This window comes from Strongylocentrotus purpuratus, unplaced genomic scaffold (assembly GCF_000002235.5).
Source record: "Strongylocentrotus purpuratus isolate Spur 01 unplaced genomic scaffold, Spur_5.0 spur5_scaffold_7, whole genome shotgun sequence".
NCBI lineage: Eukaryota > Metazoa > Echinodermata > Echinoidea > Camarodonta > Strongylocentrotidae > Strongylocentrotus > Strongylocentrotus purpuratus.
In genome coordinates this window covers 34106880-34124522 of record NW_022145613.1, presented here as the reverse complement: position 1 = coordinate 34124522, position 17643 = coordinate 34106880, and the positions used below count along the sequence as shown (strand labels likewise).

Below are 17643 nucleotides of genomic sequence, written 5' to 3'. Positions count from 1 at the left end.
AGTCACCCTATAGTGTATATTGCATTGAAAAATTACAGGCAAATTCTGTAGTGGCCATACATAAGGAATATGGTCTCGCACAGAATGGAAAGCATTTTGATGAGCATGACACTGATTTACGTTGGTGCCACATGTTTTGATCGAATTCCACGAATTCGTTGGGGGAATCTGTCTCTGTACATCAACCTTGCCATTCATGAAATACCTTACTTTGTGTATACTCATTGCACATTGGCCCCACCTATTGAAAGATAGGTAGGGTTGGTCTGACAGTTTGTCATGTATGGTGAATCATATAGAAAACAAATAATGAATGCCGGGCCAATATATATACCATTTTTCAAGATTTAAGTAACCAAACAGATCCCTCCAAATCGTCCTTTTTTCGATCTAAGATCGAAGACTTTGCATGCACTATCTAATTACTATACGTTTCTGAGTGTTCATTTTATATGGGAAGAAAACATGAAAGCTTATAGTGGTGGTAAAGGACTAAAACTTGATTAAATCTTTGTCAAACAAGATTGTTAATAAATATTTGGTGATATTATTCTTTGCAATTGTCTCAAAGGAGAACGACGAATAATGCCATCAGTTATCAAGGGCTCAGAAAACCCAAAAGGTATGATTCATGACTGTTATTTTACTATCTAATAGGGTACATAATTCTTAGTTCTATCAATATTATGAGACGATGAATGTTATTTCATACCATTATTTTACTATTATTATCATTATCGGCGCCGTCGTGATCATTATCGTCATAATAACTGATGTTGTTGATACTATTTTGTTATTACAACGTTTATTTTTTACAAAGTGCATTGGTGAACAAGAAATAAGTGTGTCTGATGCTGAAGACGATCACAGTTAACAGATGCCTGCGATGACGATGAAGATGAAGATATTTATAGATAGGACATATGTCGGCATTTAAGAGATAACACATACCCATCAGATCACGTTAAGATCCCTGGGTAGTGACATTAATGTTACAGCGTCATGATAAGCTATCGATTCAGGGATGGGTTAATAAAGAACATCTGAAGAGGGAGAAGAGTTAGGGATGATGAAAGGATTGAGGTTGAAAAGATGGAATGAAAAAAGACAGGAGTCAGGGGGAGAGGATGATCAAAGTAGTTTTTTGTTTTGCTGCTATGATCTCTCATCGAAGGGAACAATGACACCATTTTTTAGTTGGTTGACGATACAGGCAATCGACTGAGTGAGGTTAAAAGAAGACAGATATGGGTTGGGAGGCAGACAGATATAGGATTTATACCACAAGGCGTGGGGAAATGAAAATGTTAAAGTTAATCATTAACAGCAAGATGACATACAGGAGGGAGTCGATTGTTCGCTATCATGAGACGTTCGGCTTAGCAAAGAGATGGACAGACATGGAATGTAAAGGGTGACGATAAGGGTAAAATTATGCGGAGAAGGGGTGTGATGATGATGATAAAGAGATGGGGATCACAGAACGGGGGAAATGAACATATTAACAACTAGTTTCTCATAATACAAAGACACACAGGAGGGAGGCGAATTGTTCGCCATGATATAGAATGATGTTGGGCTTAGTAAAGAGATGGACAGACATGGAATGTTGAGGGTTACGGGAAGGGTAAAGGGATACGGAGAAGGGGGAGGGATGTGATGGGAGTGAGGAGGAGATGGATGATGATGAAGATGAGGGAACGAACTTGCATGGTGACCCTTGATCTGATAGGCATGATAGGAATGTCGCGAGGGCTGAGACATAAACACTACATAGCGAGGATCCATTACATAGACAGCCCGCTGCCTTCTGCTTTACCAAGGATTATATTGATGTATCACCGCGATTTAAAGAGAAACATCAGTTAACCTTATAACTTTTGCTCCTCTTCTCTAGTTATCTCAGTTTTATTACTTCCTTGTTTATTTACTTTTTTAAATTACTGGTCATTCCATTCCTGTCACATCCGAATCCTTATCTTTTATCGGCTCTCCTATCCTTGCAATTATCCAGTGGAATGCATTTTCTTGAATATATTCGTTAAAGCTATATTTGTATTCTTTCGCTTCATCAATAACTAGTATAGGTCTATATCTATCTTTCTGATTGTTATTGTGATATCTACAATTTATGTAACGTATGTGCAATATGACAGGCATGCAAGCTTTATGTTGTTGAAAGTTATATATTGAAGAAGTTCTCTACAATTACTTTGACTACCTATTTTAATCATGCATTTTTATGCTCACTTACCTGTAAAACTTTCTTTTATATAACTGCTTCACATGCAAACTGGAACACACAAACACAACAACTTTAACAGCAACCGCCCATGAATCGATAATTTCACAGAGAATAAACAAAATGAACATCTCAGACACTGCATGAAATTTGCTACAAAGGGTTATTTTGATTTTAGAGATATGAATTACAAATGTCTATGAGTAAATTAATTGTATGTAATTGTATATTGCGATTGGAACATGTCAACACAGCAACTTCGGAAATTGTTATCTGTTATAACTTATCTATAAAATGTTACAGGTGACTGACGCATTAATGGGGTCCCTTTAGATTTCGAGTGAATTTATACATGTTTTTTACAAATACCTTAGCAACGCCTTCCATTTAAGATGTGAAAACCTTGTAAACACGAACTGACGGTATATATATATATATATATATGGACGTTATAGATTCACTAATTAGCATATTGTATTGTTCATAGTATGTTGCATGCAGGCAAGACTAATTCTATTCTTCTGTAATCCATTCATCAGTCTTTTGATCTGGCACTTTATTTAATGCAAAACATGGGTAGTTTGGGAGAGATTTTACTTTAGTTTTCTCTCTAGTTTGGTGTACAAAATCCGGCAAATTTATAAGAGTTCACACACATGCATAATTCTACATTAACGTCACATCAAAAATCCAAATTGAAAGTTCAAAAAGTGATAAGAAATATTTTCTATTTTACTTACATTGAACGTGCGGATCCTCCCTCGCTATCCACCCCAAGGCCTGCATAGGAAGAAGAAGAATATGGCTGATTACGCTGATAGTCAAGTTTGTGATTTTTACGATAGTTCTCTCGGATCTGACGAAGTCGTTCATCGATGGGGACCTCGTTCTTTCTCGACGTCGCTGGTGATCGTGGTGGTGTTGACGTCGATGTGATGGTCGAACTAAATCTGCCCATGTGTCTCGCGTAAGGTCCTTTAACGCTCTTCCCCTCACGGTTTGCTCGATAAGCCCTGTGAGGCGCCAGGGGAGAGAAGTAAGGATCGTCGCTTTCGCTCTTACTTTCGCTGTCATCGTCGTTGTCGTAAGAATAGGTATCCGCGTAGCTCGCGCGATACGAGGGCGTGATTCGGGATACATCACTATAGCTGTGCGATCGGTATCCCAATCCGCTAGAATACGACGGTTTAGAGAGATACGACGACGACGCAGGCTCTTCGCTGCGAGAGCGATACGATCTCGATGGTGCCAGCGAATCAACGCTCCCATAACGACCTAGAGACGAGTACCCGGACGATGACGAACTAGTTGTACTCGAGGGAACATAGCGAGGTAGACTATCGTAGGATGTGCTTAATTTCTTGTTGAGTGGTGCTAGGTAACGATTGGATATTTCGCGAGTGGTGGCGTCTAGACTTGAACGTCGCTTGCTTCTATCCAATAAGGCACTAGAGCTAGTGGTAGTAACACTTCTAGGTACGGAACGAGGTTCATAGGTCTCAAGCGGTGCTTTATACTCAGGATCATATCGACTAATAAGGGTGTTTCTAGGCTCATCGAATGTTCCTTTTGATTTTCTATCATTACGATCTGATTTCCATCGAATTTGATCCTCGAGGGCGGTGAGGAGGTCTTTGACCCCTCTGTCACTATCGGACACCGGCTCATAGTCGAACTCATACTCCTCGCTGTCCGTATCCACCTCGATATCGGGGACGTCGACCAGGAGATCGTAGGGATCAGTAGTGTCTCGATCACGGTAAAGATATGAATTAATCATGTCCTTGACCGTGGGACTGCTAGGCCGATAAGAACTCCTTGATGCTGATGCTGCTGATCGCATATCCATCGAGGTGTTCACCCCGGTGCCTGTAGTACCTCGGTATCGATGCTGCAGTCGCTGACTATCCTCTTCTTCTTCTTCTCGGTCATGGGCGTCGCGCGGGAAAGACTCAATCTCACTTGCGATGCTTGGAGGATCCTCCTCTGTGATTGGATCTGTTGTTTCCATGGTAATCTCGTCATCAATCGACATCTCGCGCTCATAAGGGATGCTGCTAGCTCTTGCCGCGGAAGACATCGTCGCTAACCCTTCACCCGAGGAGACGCTACCGGCTGGGGTGAGGATATCGGAGTTACCCCCTCCACTTCGCTTATCCGATGGATAATCTCCATCCTCTCGAATCATAAGCTCGTCATCGTATCCTCCACCAGATGTATTCAAGACATCCTCGTCTAGCTTTAGTTCCCCGATCTCCTCTTCGCCCAAGACTTCGCCGTTTACATGTCCGTCTTCCATATTTAGATATATTGTCTTAATGACCAATGAAAGTCTAAATTAAATAATATCCCATGTAATGCACCTCCGCTGAATATACATAAGATTTTAGTTAAAGATCAAATCCTGATTTCGTTCAGAAAATAATTCTTGAAAGTCACTGTTGAAATCCTTGAAAATTTGAATGTCAATATCAAAACATGGATGAAATTCCTCGTACTATTCCAAAAACTCATCACACAACCAAAGCAGGAAAATCCAAGTTAACACATAAGAGGAAGCACAGCAATGCCTAACTATTTCACCACGGCAAGTTACGCAAATATCCTTAACAAGTCCTGAAAAAAGTCCTTTAAAAAGATTATCACGACGTGATTGTTCCAATGATCTTTAAAAATCAATTAGCTTATTCTTCCAATGCAGGCCTAATAGTTTCCCTCCACTCCGACCCGGCCGCGCTCACGCTACGGGTTGGTAGCAAAGGCAAAACCGCCACTCAGTAGCGGTTCTTTCCAAACCAAGTACAATCGTCACCGATGAATGTAGTGTTGGATATTAGTAAAGCGCGGGGCCGGGGGTCGGGTGGCTAAAGAGAGCGAGAGAAGTGAGTTCACTTGCTCACACCACACGTCATACTACAAGCGAGAAAACGATGTAAGCTGATCACATGAAATAGCAGTCATGCCAGTTGGATGGTGAAATCTGAAACCTAAGAGGGGCAGCGTAGACTGATGACACCCCCTTTGCCAGGCCAGCCATCCAGCGCAGCCCACGAACAGCCGTTAGCTCACTTGAAAATGTCACGAGAGTCGAGATGCCTAAGCTTGGGGTGTCCTGCCGTGCCTACAGCGCAGGGTAAAAGCAGGGGCGAGGGTCGACACGGCGAGGCCAGCCCGAGCAAAACGCTGCCTTATTTGGTGCGTCCAATTGGTGCCTGTTAAAGTCCGCAGATAGATCTATCACATCGGCTGTATACAGATACAGCTACCCTGAACTGAGCGACGTATGATGTGGAGTTCATTACCGGTTACAAGCCTCTTCTAACGAACCAAGCCGCCAGACACGGCTTTTGTCATCACGCACGGTGGGTCAGTCGATGAAAATCACACGATTCCAACTGGGGTACATCGTCTTAGATTCCCATCTGTTTGCTCTAATCAAATTGGAATATCAAACGATTTCTTGATCTTCTTCCAACAAGATCCAATCAGATAATTCCGTTCAGCTGCAAACTGTTAAAGAATATCTCACAAGCTGCATCTAACATCTCATAATTCAGCTCTTTCCTTGCCGTGTTATTTGGATATACTCCAATCATCGATCAAACGCATTCATGTATCAAATCATTGCCAACATTCATTAAAGCTATTGAAAAGCAGGGTTATCGTGGGCACAGACCTTAACGATTGACAAAATAAGTGACAACAAACACCTTACTCATCCCACCATTCACACTCTCCTTCAACCATACACTTAAAATCTGTTTGCATAGAGGTGGGATGCCCTCATCTTAAAACATATTAAGCGTGGGCTGGTTCTGTGTTTATCAGTCAACAAGGTAAACGAGTATTCAGAGGAAGTTGTCACAACACTGATAAAACCTTATCATTAAGACGCCTAAGTAAACAACTAAACGATCCACCCCAAGGGTTCGTCTTCTCTCTTGAATAGGTTTAATGATGTGCATCCGATGATGCAGACACTTGTATAGGATTTTAGTTTTTCTTAAAAGATATTAATATGGTCTTCCCAACTTCGATTTTCTCCAAATTTGCTTAAATTGAATGTAATCATCCAATTGATCTCGAAATTGAATGAAAAATCTCGAAAGAGAATCAAGCATATCGCAAAGCTTTCCTGCATGACAAATCAGAGCAGATGTGCATGTCGTTTAGTCTGGTGGACTGGGAATACTTTAGAGATTTGAGGGTCTATGGACTGACTGAAACATTCTACATGTATTAAACAAATGTGAAAGATATGTACGCATAAATTTGCAAACATTTGTATATAAACTCTTCCTTGGAAAAGATAAACTTTCAATTAGGGGCCTATATTATCTGAGTCGAATCACTTTTTGTAATTGCATGTCAAGTGAAAGACACTTGAGACGTTTCGCTTTCATAACAATAACTCTACAAACTGAAGAATGTCAAATCTTCCTTTGCGTTCCTGAACATTAATCTGTGAAAATCATTTATCATGTATGTTATGATAACAATTATGAACCATAATCACTTAATGAGCTTTTAATTGTAATTGCTTTCACACTGTCCCTTTTGGAATGAACAATTCCTTCTGATCCTTCACGTATCAACCTACTTGAATTCAACATCATGACACGCATAGTGCGGTTGCCAGACAATTTGATTTTGCAAGCGCTTCAAATTGGATCTGACAGATGTACAGGAACAACAAAAAAAGTTCGGTAATTAAAGGGGGTATAAACAATACTGTGATGAATACACCACTCTACTCGCTTTTGTAATCATGTGGTTTACGCCGACCTCATATTCACACCATCTCTTGCCTAATCTCAAAAGCAGTCCAGAGCTACATAGCGATGGTGTTAATTACAGAGTGAAACGAACTCGGGAGAGTTGCATTCCTCTCTGGGGGTGACGGTGAGTTGAGAAGTGTATCTTAAAGACCTACCTGCCCGGTCATTTACGACTCGGGCTTGGTAGTATAATGATGTGATCCAATAATTTCAACCATAACAGGAAAATGCCCGTCTAAATCGTTTCTCAAAGTATGTAGCGTTGTTTGCCTACGTCTTCATTTCCTTTCATGATTTGTCTTCTATAAAGTAATTTAACCCCTAAATCACGATTTACCTTTCTGCCCCTACTTATACCTTACATCTTTCATCAAACCCTTAATTTTCTCCAGTGGTGCTATGGTCTATGTTGAGTGATCCCGTTTCTCATCCACCCCCAAACCCCGTTCATACTTTATTGGACAAGACCCAAAGTCATTATAGGCCCGACGCAACATTCATGATTCATCCAACTACATAAGAGCCTCTCCTAAAAGCTAAGGACACAGGACGCATCCACGTACTTTGTTCGCTTGCAGAAATTAAATATTTGTGCTGAATAAAGTAGCCGATTCCTATCGGGCATGCGTATTATCGGTTTCTAAAGGTACATTGGTCAAATATTCCGTTTATTTTATAAAACATATCTTACAGCGAAAGCTTGAACACAAGAAAGCAAGATAATCATCAAAACATAAATATATTCGCTTTGCTTGGCAATGCATTTTGAATAGAAAGTTTGACGAGTATTGGAAACTGTTGAAGTAATCCATTAAAGCTATATTTGTGACGAACTCTTGAGGCTATTAAGCCTAAAGATATAGACTGGTAGTGGTAAAATTGCGGTTCTAGGGTTTGGGTGCAAAATATCCATTCAATATTGTTTAAATTTTGCCTTCAGAGGTTTAGATGGCAATACTTCAACCTAAATTCGCAAAAAACAGAAAAATATGCCCAAATGTTCAATGTTGAAGTGCATTCGTGATATCTATACCTATCCATGCCGGATCGATATGATAATTTACCAAATATATCAATTAGTAGGTGGTTTCCCGGCAAAATTTGTATCATCATGTATTGGTCAAAACATTCTTTCACATGGTTTGTAATAAGAGCTTCAATTTCATTTTTTGAGAGGGGAGCGTTTCCAAAACTGGTCTATACCTTTAAGCTTTCTTAATATAAATACGGTTATTCCTAGTAATTGTCCGACGTAAGATGACGTCTTAATAGCTTCATTCACTCATTCGTAACAGAAGTAATGAGTCTTGACGAGTTACAGACGACCAACCTTTCTACGCGCATCATTTTACAGCTGGCGGGAAGCTAAAAAAATCACCTCATGACAATTGACATTTCGCTGTCCAGGTATCGCGGCATACCTGCATGTGTCTCCGCTGGAGCATCGAAATTGGAGTAAGTAAAAGAGCCCCGAACGGTATATTGAAATGTTATGACAGATTGTTTCGTTTACATGTGGCAAGTGTGTTTACTCAGCATTGTTAACTAACAGTTAAATGCCTAGCTGGTGTTTACGCAATGGATTATGAAGATAAACGGAAAGGGCATACGTGTAGTATATCGCGTGAGGATACTTAAGAACATACTTAAATGTTATACCACACTGCTTTTAAGTTAACGCATAAATAAACTGTTGAGTGCATGTTCTCTCTGTGGTCGATTTTCGATTAGCCCACAAAAGTTTAAATTGTGATCACCCGATAATTGTTTACATATTTGAATGAAAAATATAGAAACTGTGAATAAATTTGAGATTGTTCTGATGGCACAGACTGTTGTTAATTTGACAGGACTTGAAGAGTCTCTGGGAAAATTGCATCACAAATTTTGAGGGGCATTAGCCAAAATGATCACATTCGTCTCCATTTCATGTCAAATCGGTTCTTGTTTACTTCAAAACAAAAAACTCCAAGAATGTTAAGATATTTATTAACATGACACCATTTCGGACATATTATTTAATCTCATCTGTTAAAACAAATAAAATCAAGTTCAATAGAAGCTCATCTATTATTACAACGTAAGTTACATGTATCCCTCGTCTGCATCCAATTAAAGGTCATGTTATCCGTGATTCAAGAGTTCGCAAAGTAAAGAATCGAATTGTCTACCCATGTGAGTACCAATCGTATGTTACAGTTCATCACCTAAATTTAAACCCCTGATATCAAATGTGTTCAATAAATCACTTGGTATCTAACCTTTAAAACTGTCAAAGAGTGTGTATGCCTGCCGTTATGTTTATGCTTTCCGTAATAACATGAGAGCTTCGTATACTCGACGTACGAACGGGAAATCGACCACCAGCGACTTTTTGTGGTCTAGGTGCTCTTTAAAGTCGTCTTTTGACCGACTAAATCATAAACCTATCTAAACTAAAATAAACCCTTCCAAAGTTTCTGAAATTGGGGGTTAAATTAAAGTTACAATCCATTTTACTGTGTCAGCTAGGTGTTTTCTAAAATATGTTTCTGCTACTATTTTAGCTCCGACACTGGCATTCCTAAACTAATAGGAAGGTAGAATAAAGATCAAATCAAATTTAAAACAAAATTCTACTGGCCTGTATTGGATGAATTTACTGTCTTCGGTAGATATAAAGTGACTTTTCGTTTGATTTTAAAACCAATCATACTACACATCCCTTATTTACTTCTAAGTGAACTAAATCTTTTAGAAACTTGCGTCTTTCACTTTTCACCGAATGAATGAATGAATGAATTTACTGACAGGCGAAGATCTGAACACACTTTATTTTTTTTGCGAATTGTGTCCTAAATTAAATTTCGCTATTTTCGGCTGATCATACATATCAGGAAGTTTACTTCAAATATATATTCACACTTTAAACCTCTCCATGCTTTGCTCACATTAATGAAAGACTAAAATATTAAAAAAAACTTCTACTGGTCTGTATCAGATGAATTTACTGTCTTCAGTAGATATAAAGTTACTTTTCGTTTGATTTTAAAGTTAATCATACTACACAACCCTAATTTACTTCTTAGTGAACTAAATCTTCAAGAAACTTGCGTCTCACTATTTTCAATTGATTAAATACTGGCAGGCTAAGATATGAACACCATATTTTCTTTGCGCAGTGTGTCCTAAATTAAAATTTGCCATTTTCGGCTCTGATCATACATATCAGGAAGTACATTTCAAATCTATACACATTTTAACAACATCTCCATGATTTTTGCTGATATTAATGAAAGACAAAAATTAGAAAAATAGAAACTAAAACAAGATTTCTCTCAACAATAGACAGATAGTTTTAGGTCTAATTTTTACGATACGTCTATGAAAGAAATCTTAAAAGCCTGCAGCACTAAGTTTATTTTCACATTACTTTAATAGAAAAAACATGTTTACAGAGAGGTAACTCATACACTGTACATGTATCATCTTGTTTGGTTAATTCCCAGAAATGTTAATGAAAGCGTAGGATAGGATGCCGACCTTGAACATACCACCGCTACTCCAAAATATCACCCAACCACATTATAATTAACAAGACAAATGGAAACATCTGTCGAAAGAGGCATCACGTCAACAAAGTCCAACGCAAAACCATAATTATAATCATATTGCAACGATGTAAGTGAGTGCATATGACATGAGTATTTTTGTTTGCTGGCTTCCTGTTTTTCCCGCCTCGCCTGCTCCCTGTTTACCCATCTTCGCTCCTCTAACTCATTCATTTATTCATTCATTCATTCAAACATGTATTCATTTTATACTGCATTTTCGCTCTTTTCTATTTTTTGTAAATTATTTTCCTCATAAATTGCACTTCTGAAATTCTTTAAACATAAGTACAATCATCTAAGTTCTCTAGTGGTCAGTTAACGGAACTCCAATTTCGTTTTTAAATCCAGCAAGGATGTGTTTTTTAACCGGTTCCTGGCATTAAACATGCACTTTCAGTCCTTTTCAGAAATCACAATCCAGGGTTGAACTTTGATGTTAATCAAATTATCCAGTTATTCCTGTGGACCTTTCTTAAAAAATGGTTGTTCAATTTTCACTAGGGCTTCTGTTGGAAACATCGAGTAACCCCCTCTCTCTCCTTGGTTTCTTTTAAAACAGATGCAAAGTGTCAAGCATCTCCGTCTTGACAAACGTTCCTCTTTCCACTTCAAATGGACTAGATGATTATGGACCCTACATTCGAGTCTTCTGTTTCATCAATTTATTAGCCTCATCATAATGGCCTCTGTGTAGCTTTCTTCTGCAGAGCAGTTCCCATGTACTCTCAAATGAAAGAATACACTTTCAAATGAAGCAAAAAGGATCTTTTCCTCCTTTTCCGTAGTTCCATTCTGTCCCTGAATGTTGGTGGATTTGACATTAGGATCATTTCACATTGAAATCATCTAATGCTTTGAAGTCACATAGTCAGTGGTATCATTCACTACAATACACATGTAACATGCCATTCTCTCAAATGATCCAGTCCATGTTTCTCTCCCCTCGGTGCTTCCTAGTGGCGTTTGTTTCCTACGTTCAATGGATTTTCAGTGACACTTTGACGTGGCTTAGATCCACTAAATAAATGTTTTCACTTATCGCTTTGTGACAATGTGCGGTCTTCCACTCTCTTCTCCAAGTAAATGATGATGATTCTTCCACTCCAATGATCTTGCTGGTTTTCCCCATGGGCCGCTCAGGGGCTGGTTGACCTGTGACTTCAGAGTCGCATCGAAATTCCCCAACAAAATATCATGCCCAGTCCGTCCTTGTACCTCGAGACATATATTTGAGTTTACGCTTCTCATAGCTAATCTTCATCCAACAGTATCAACTTAATGTTTTGGTCCTCGCCTATCTTTCGTTTCCCAGTTTTTACAAATGAAATTCTAACAAACTGAAAAATTGAATGTTCTTGAAGGTACATGTATAAAGCAATAATGGTCACAAACTATAAATAGACCCTGTTCCATCACTTCATCAAAAGGAAGCACACGATCAATAGATTCAGATGAATAGAAAATAAAGACACAGTGACACATTTCGTTTTTTATTTTGATAACTGTAGGGAAAGGAATGAAATGACACATCTATATATAGATATACTGTGCAATTTTAAGATGGTAATCTCTTGACACATATTTAACACATACACACACGCACACGCACACACACTCACACATTCACATTTAATGAATTCCATTCTCGGTATTACATTTCTTTATCATGCAAACTGCATTACATACAACGATGGTGTGGAACGTATTTCTGATCATCAGAATTCTAATTATTGCCTGCCAATTCTTAAAATTTACAAAAATGCAATATTTCTCTTTTTCTTTCGTTTTATAATTAAGAAATATATCTATTTTTCAAAACGAATCTCTGAACTTTTCTGAACTCGTGAATGCAAATGTTACGTCTCACACATATTGTAAGAAATAATCCAGAATAGAATTTGGTGAAAAGGAACATCTAAAGGTATTGTTTGTCTTTATCTGACCTGTGAAATCAGTCGAAGTCCCTAGTACAATTTGTTCCACAATGTAAGTCATAATGTAAAAGGACAACTGATAAGAGAATCGTGCAGGACTTACGTTCAACCCTGACGTAGGAATCGCAGGAGATTCTTCCAAGGAGGTTGGAGGCCAGACAGGTGTAGGTTCCCGCATCTTGGAGGAAAGCCTCTTGGATGATGAGGCTACAGGTTTCATCGTCTTCTCCAAACTCGATCGAGTAGTGCTGGCCATCAAAGATCTCCTTGTGGTCCTTGAACCTGGAGGATATAACCAAAGGGAGATGTCATGGTCTTGTGGATCGAACACTTAAGCTTGAAAAAACGCTCTAGTTTCAGTTTCGGCATTTACTTATCTTGTAGCTTAAACTGCTTTGAATATTTGTTTGTGAACAGAACATCACTTCTTACAGAATTATAGCACAAAAAGAGCTGAAATATTAATATCAAATTAAACTACGAAGTTGTCAGGCAACCAACGAGAGTTGACAGGAATATTTCTTCATCAAATTAAGACTTGGCCATTGTAAACGAAAATGAAACGGTAAAGGGATCAAAACTGTTTAGATGCATACCATCTGATGTTGGGTTCAGGTACTCCAGTCACCTTACAGTCGAGTCTAGCAGCACTGCCTTCCACAATGAAGATATCCCTCAGGTGGAGGTCGAAGTGAGGTTTGCGGTAGTCCTTGAACTTGGTCAAGAATAGTTCTGCAAAAGTAATATTTATGAATATGTTTAGATGTTTAAACATGATTGTAGCACGTGTTAAATAATTTTAAAAATTAAAGTGGAAAGTTAAACAGCTTTAAAAAATGAACGACACAAGTTTAGAGGGAGTCTCCAACAATTTGGCAGAAAAAGAAAAGAAAATAATAATTCCAAGAATCAACAAAAAGGTACATGGAGAATTAATCATGCGAAAATCCACCTTTTCTATACCTATACCCTATACTTAATTTCTATAACTATACATTATAACTTATACATGGATACATGCAAGTGCCGCAAGGATAGGCTTAGACTACCTGAAATAGAACTGGAAACAAAAGTCTTACCATTGACGTCCAGTCTGCACTTGGTTGCGATACTTCCGTACTGGTTGGAAATCTCTGCAGTGTACTGGCCCTTATCCTTCTCAGTAGTACCGTCAATCTCCAGTGTGTGGACTCCATCTTCCTCGTAGAAGTGGTAGTGAGCACCGGGCTTCAGTGGCCTGTCCTCGTGATACCATTTCACCTTGGGTTCAGGCATACCTGGGATCTCGGCAACTGTTGAAAGAAACAATGGGCCGTTAAACACTGTACACAGAAAGATGTATATGGGACTACATGGACATGTGGCGTAAAGATCCGTCCCGATTTTAATGCTGTTACATGCCATATTCAGAATATCACGGTAAAAATAAATTAATCCCTTTCTTTCATACATACATTCAGACACTTTTTAAATAACATAATTTCTGTCGATTCTGAGCGTTCTTCTGGATTGCATGGAAGATTAAAAATGATATGCTCTTATACTTTGCCACCATTTGGATAAAATCATGGGTGTTTCATCTAATCGCAACAAGAGTAGATTATATTACAGACTTGCTTTGATTAGTTCTTGTAATGCACACCCACATTTATTTGAGTAAAAGGGATTGGATGAAAGTGATTATGTATACCTCCTATTTTCCAGTCACATTGCCAAAAATGACTCTTTATCAACCAATAATTTGAATATTTTGTGTAAATATCCATTGATTTCTAGTTCGTGTTTGCTAACAACTGGGGGAGGGGGGGGGGGGGTTAAACGCACCTTGGAAAGAGAGAGGCATGATGAAGCTAAAGCCGCATTCCTGGTCTTCAAGTGGTCTGATCAGCTGTGGAGCCTTGTCACTGCTGGGTGCCTCGGCCTGGGCTTTTCTTAGCTTCTTAGCTCGTTCACCCAGAGGAATCCTAATACGATGAAATAAATTATAATGAATAAGATGTCCAATGGTTGAGGAAAGATTGTGTGAGCCATGTTTTTCTTCATGATATAATAGTGTGAACATGACGTAGGGGGACATAACTTCCTGCACATAATATATGGAAACATTCTTGATTTAATTCGACTTAAGTTAACATTTGTCCTTCATGTATCATCTGTAAACCATATGAATAAGATCTTCTTTCAAATTCATACAAATCTACGAAATATATTAAATTTATTCTTATCTTTCAAATATCTGCATAAGATATTAAAAACACTTAAAAAATATCTATATATATAAAAATGTATTTTGAAAATGTTTTCCTTTTCATTCTACACACAGTTGTGTGACATTTAGAGTACTTTCATAAGGATTCTACAGTTATCTATACCAAACACGAAAAAACCGGAGACAAAAACAAAATACTTTGTGACGGAAAAACAGAAATGAAATGACTTACTTCTTTCTCTTCATGTCAAGACCTCTGCGTTCTCCTCTTGAGTCTAGCTCTTTCGCATCGAGCACTGTATTTAAAAAAAATAGGAGGATAATTAATTGCATTTGATAATAATTTCATGTGGTTTAGTTTCATTTTGTTATAAATTCAAATTCAATCAGTGATACGGATCAATGTTTATTAGCATAGAGGAGAAAATATCAAAATCACAGGAGCAAAATGGTTGGAGTTTGATAGTGATCCACTAAGAGCTATCAAGGCACACTAAAAATCTAAATCTCAAACGAATATCTGAAAAATGTTTTATAATAAAATAACTCACATTGCACATCTAGGCTGGCAGATGAGGTAGCATGTCCGTAAGAGTTGACCGCCTTGCACGTGTACTCGTCGATATCATCGAACTCAGAATCTTGAACGATGAGGGTGTACTTGTGGTCATCGTAGAGCATCTTGTACTTGATACTGATAATGAGTTCTTGCTTGCCTCGGAACCAGGTGATGAGAGGTTCAGAGAGGGCGGAGACCTCACACTCAAAGCGACCAGCGTTACCTTCGATCGCCATGGTGTTCTCCAAGGGCTTGATGAACTTGGGTGCTGCATCGCGGACATCTAAAATAAGCCAAGAAAATATCATTAATGTTAAGTGAAAGATTGTAGCCGTCAGTTTAATTCGGCATTGTTGTTAAGAAAGATAAAGCATATTAGAATAAAAAAAAATAATTTTCTTTGCGTACCTTTAAAATAAATCAAGTAAATCTACAAAACATTATGGACAACATGAGCTAGACATTACATTTAAAATCAATTTTTGTTAACTTTCATCTGACATTTACCCCATTATCTATGAAAAGTAAACGGTTCCTGTGATAACTTAAGCAGAATGAGATAATTCAGTGGTCAATGGATAATCATATCCTTGTTACAAACATAAGAATACGCAGTGTCTTTACTAATGAATAACTCCCGACTTACCCATGTAGCATTCCCTCTCCATGAGAGGTTTGCCTCGGTACATCTTGTGCATCTCACGAAGGGCACCACCATGGGCCAGATGTCCAATGGCATTGACAGTTCGTCCAGCACCCTGGTGAGAAGATGATAATGAAATAGGGAATATGACAGAAAGTTAATAAATATAATAAATTTGAATGATGCAGAAATCTGCAATTAGATATTGTTATTTAGAAATTATGAAATATACTTCCCATACCTAATATATGAGTAAATGCTTACTTATACCATGATTTGATAAAAAGTAAGGGCCTATCATTTCACTTTTTCTCCCTTTCCCAGCAGTACAGAAGAATAAAAATAAATCCAGTGTCAAATAACACAGTGAAATTAATTTAAGTAAAAAAAGAGAGACAGATTTGCTTACCTTTGGTGCGTTTTTGTCACGGTACTTGCGGAGTCGGCTGTTGTCAAGGCGACGAGCACGGCGTCTGGCCATCTCATCAGTCTCCATCTGAAAGTAGACATACAAATATATTCCTTATATATTCCTTATAAGCTCTTTATTGGATATTCATATAAATAAGCACAAAAACAGCAAAACCATTTTATGAATCTCAACATAAATGAATAAATCTATTTAAATGTGATATTTTTGCACATAAACTGCAACAGAAAATTTGGGTGTTTTCGTTTGTGGCTATATTCATGCTTTAATTGTTTTTTTTTAAACAGAATCAAAGTGTTATTTTCTGAAAAATATATAGCTAACAATCACAATTTCCTGATATCATGATATTTGCTGCCTTTTTGTTCCATTCGACCTTAACTGCATATACACCAGCACTGTAATAGATGGTTGGTCAAAGAATTGCAATCACGTGATTAAAACACTCTTTGTTAGTGCAATGGCAGCGGTGGGATATGTCTAAAATGATATGCGTGATCAAAGCTTACCTGGAGCCAAGGATGGTCAAGAGCTTCTTGGATGGTCATTCTTCCCCTGCAAAATCATGATAGAAGCAAAGATGACATTAATACATATATCTATTCTCCACATAAAACCTAATATGAAGAGCATAATCTAGGTGTTTACAAACTTTTAATGACCAGTCATAACATTTTTTTGTTGAAAGCTCTATTCATGAATATGTATTGGCAACTTTCTAAGTACATTTACGTAAGAAAAATATCTATGGCAAGTGTCTTCTGCGATTTTAATCCCAATCTATTACCTTCTGTATGGCAAAACTGAACAATATCAAGAGTACAACAAATAATCATATTGTTAAACTTGAGGTAGTAAAACGAACCTTTCACCGACATCGATGTCAGCAGGGTTAGGTATAATTTCAACTTACTCTTTCCCCTTGATGAGGATCCTCTCGATCCAGTCAAGACCTTCATCTGAGATGTCAGCGAATGCTTCCTCGTCAAAGTCCCATTCTCCTGTGGCAACATTCTTGAGGGTTTCACGGTCTGTCTCTCCCTCAAATGGTGATATACCGCTCAACCTGGTCAAATATTATCAGAATATGTATAGTTAATACCCAAATTCCTGTATGCACGGACAAATTTTTACACATTATATATTATCAAACTGGTACTTTTATATTGCTGGGTATGTTTGTTCGTTTGGAGAAAGATTTTACCAGGAAAGGTTTGGATATTATTAAGTGGATGCCTAGCTAAAGCCATGGTAT

At 38.0% G+C, this 17643-nt stretch overlaps 1 protein-coding gene across 1 annotated transcript in view; it reads right to left on the bottom strand.

Moving 5' to 3' along the window:
* The window catches only part of LOC590007 (titin), a 220906-nt gene that overhangs the window by 17967 nt on the left and 185296 nt on the right, over positions 1–17643 (bottom strand). Inside the window, exons 138-149 of the mRNA XM_030974532.1 lie at positions 17302–17454; positions 16898–16943; positions 16368–16454; positions 15962–16073; positions 15308–15598; positions 14989–15052; positions 14372–14511; positions 13627–13839; positions 13144–13279; positions 12651–12829; positions 2983–3022; positions 2255–2293 (exon numbers count right to left, since the gene is read on the bottom strand). Coding sequence (XP_030830392.1) covers positions 2255–2293; positions 2983–3022; positions 12651–12829; positions 13144–13279; positions 13627–13839; positions 14372–14511; positions 14989–15052; positions 15308–15598; positions 15962–16073; positions 16368–16454; positions 16898–16943; positions 17302–17454 — 1500 coding nt within the window. The remainder of the gene's footprint in view (positions 1–2254; positions 2294–2982; positions 3023–12650; positions 12830–13143; positions 13280–13626; positions 13840–14371; positions 14512–14988; positions 15053–15307; positions 15599–15961; positions 16074–16367; positions 16455–16897; positions 16944–17301; positions 17455–17643) is intronic.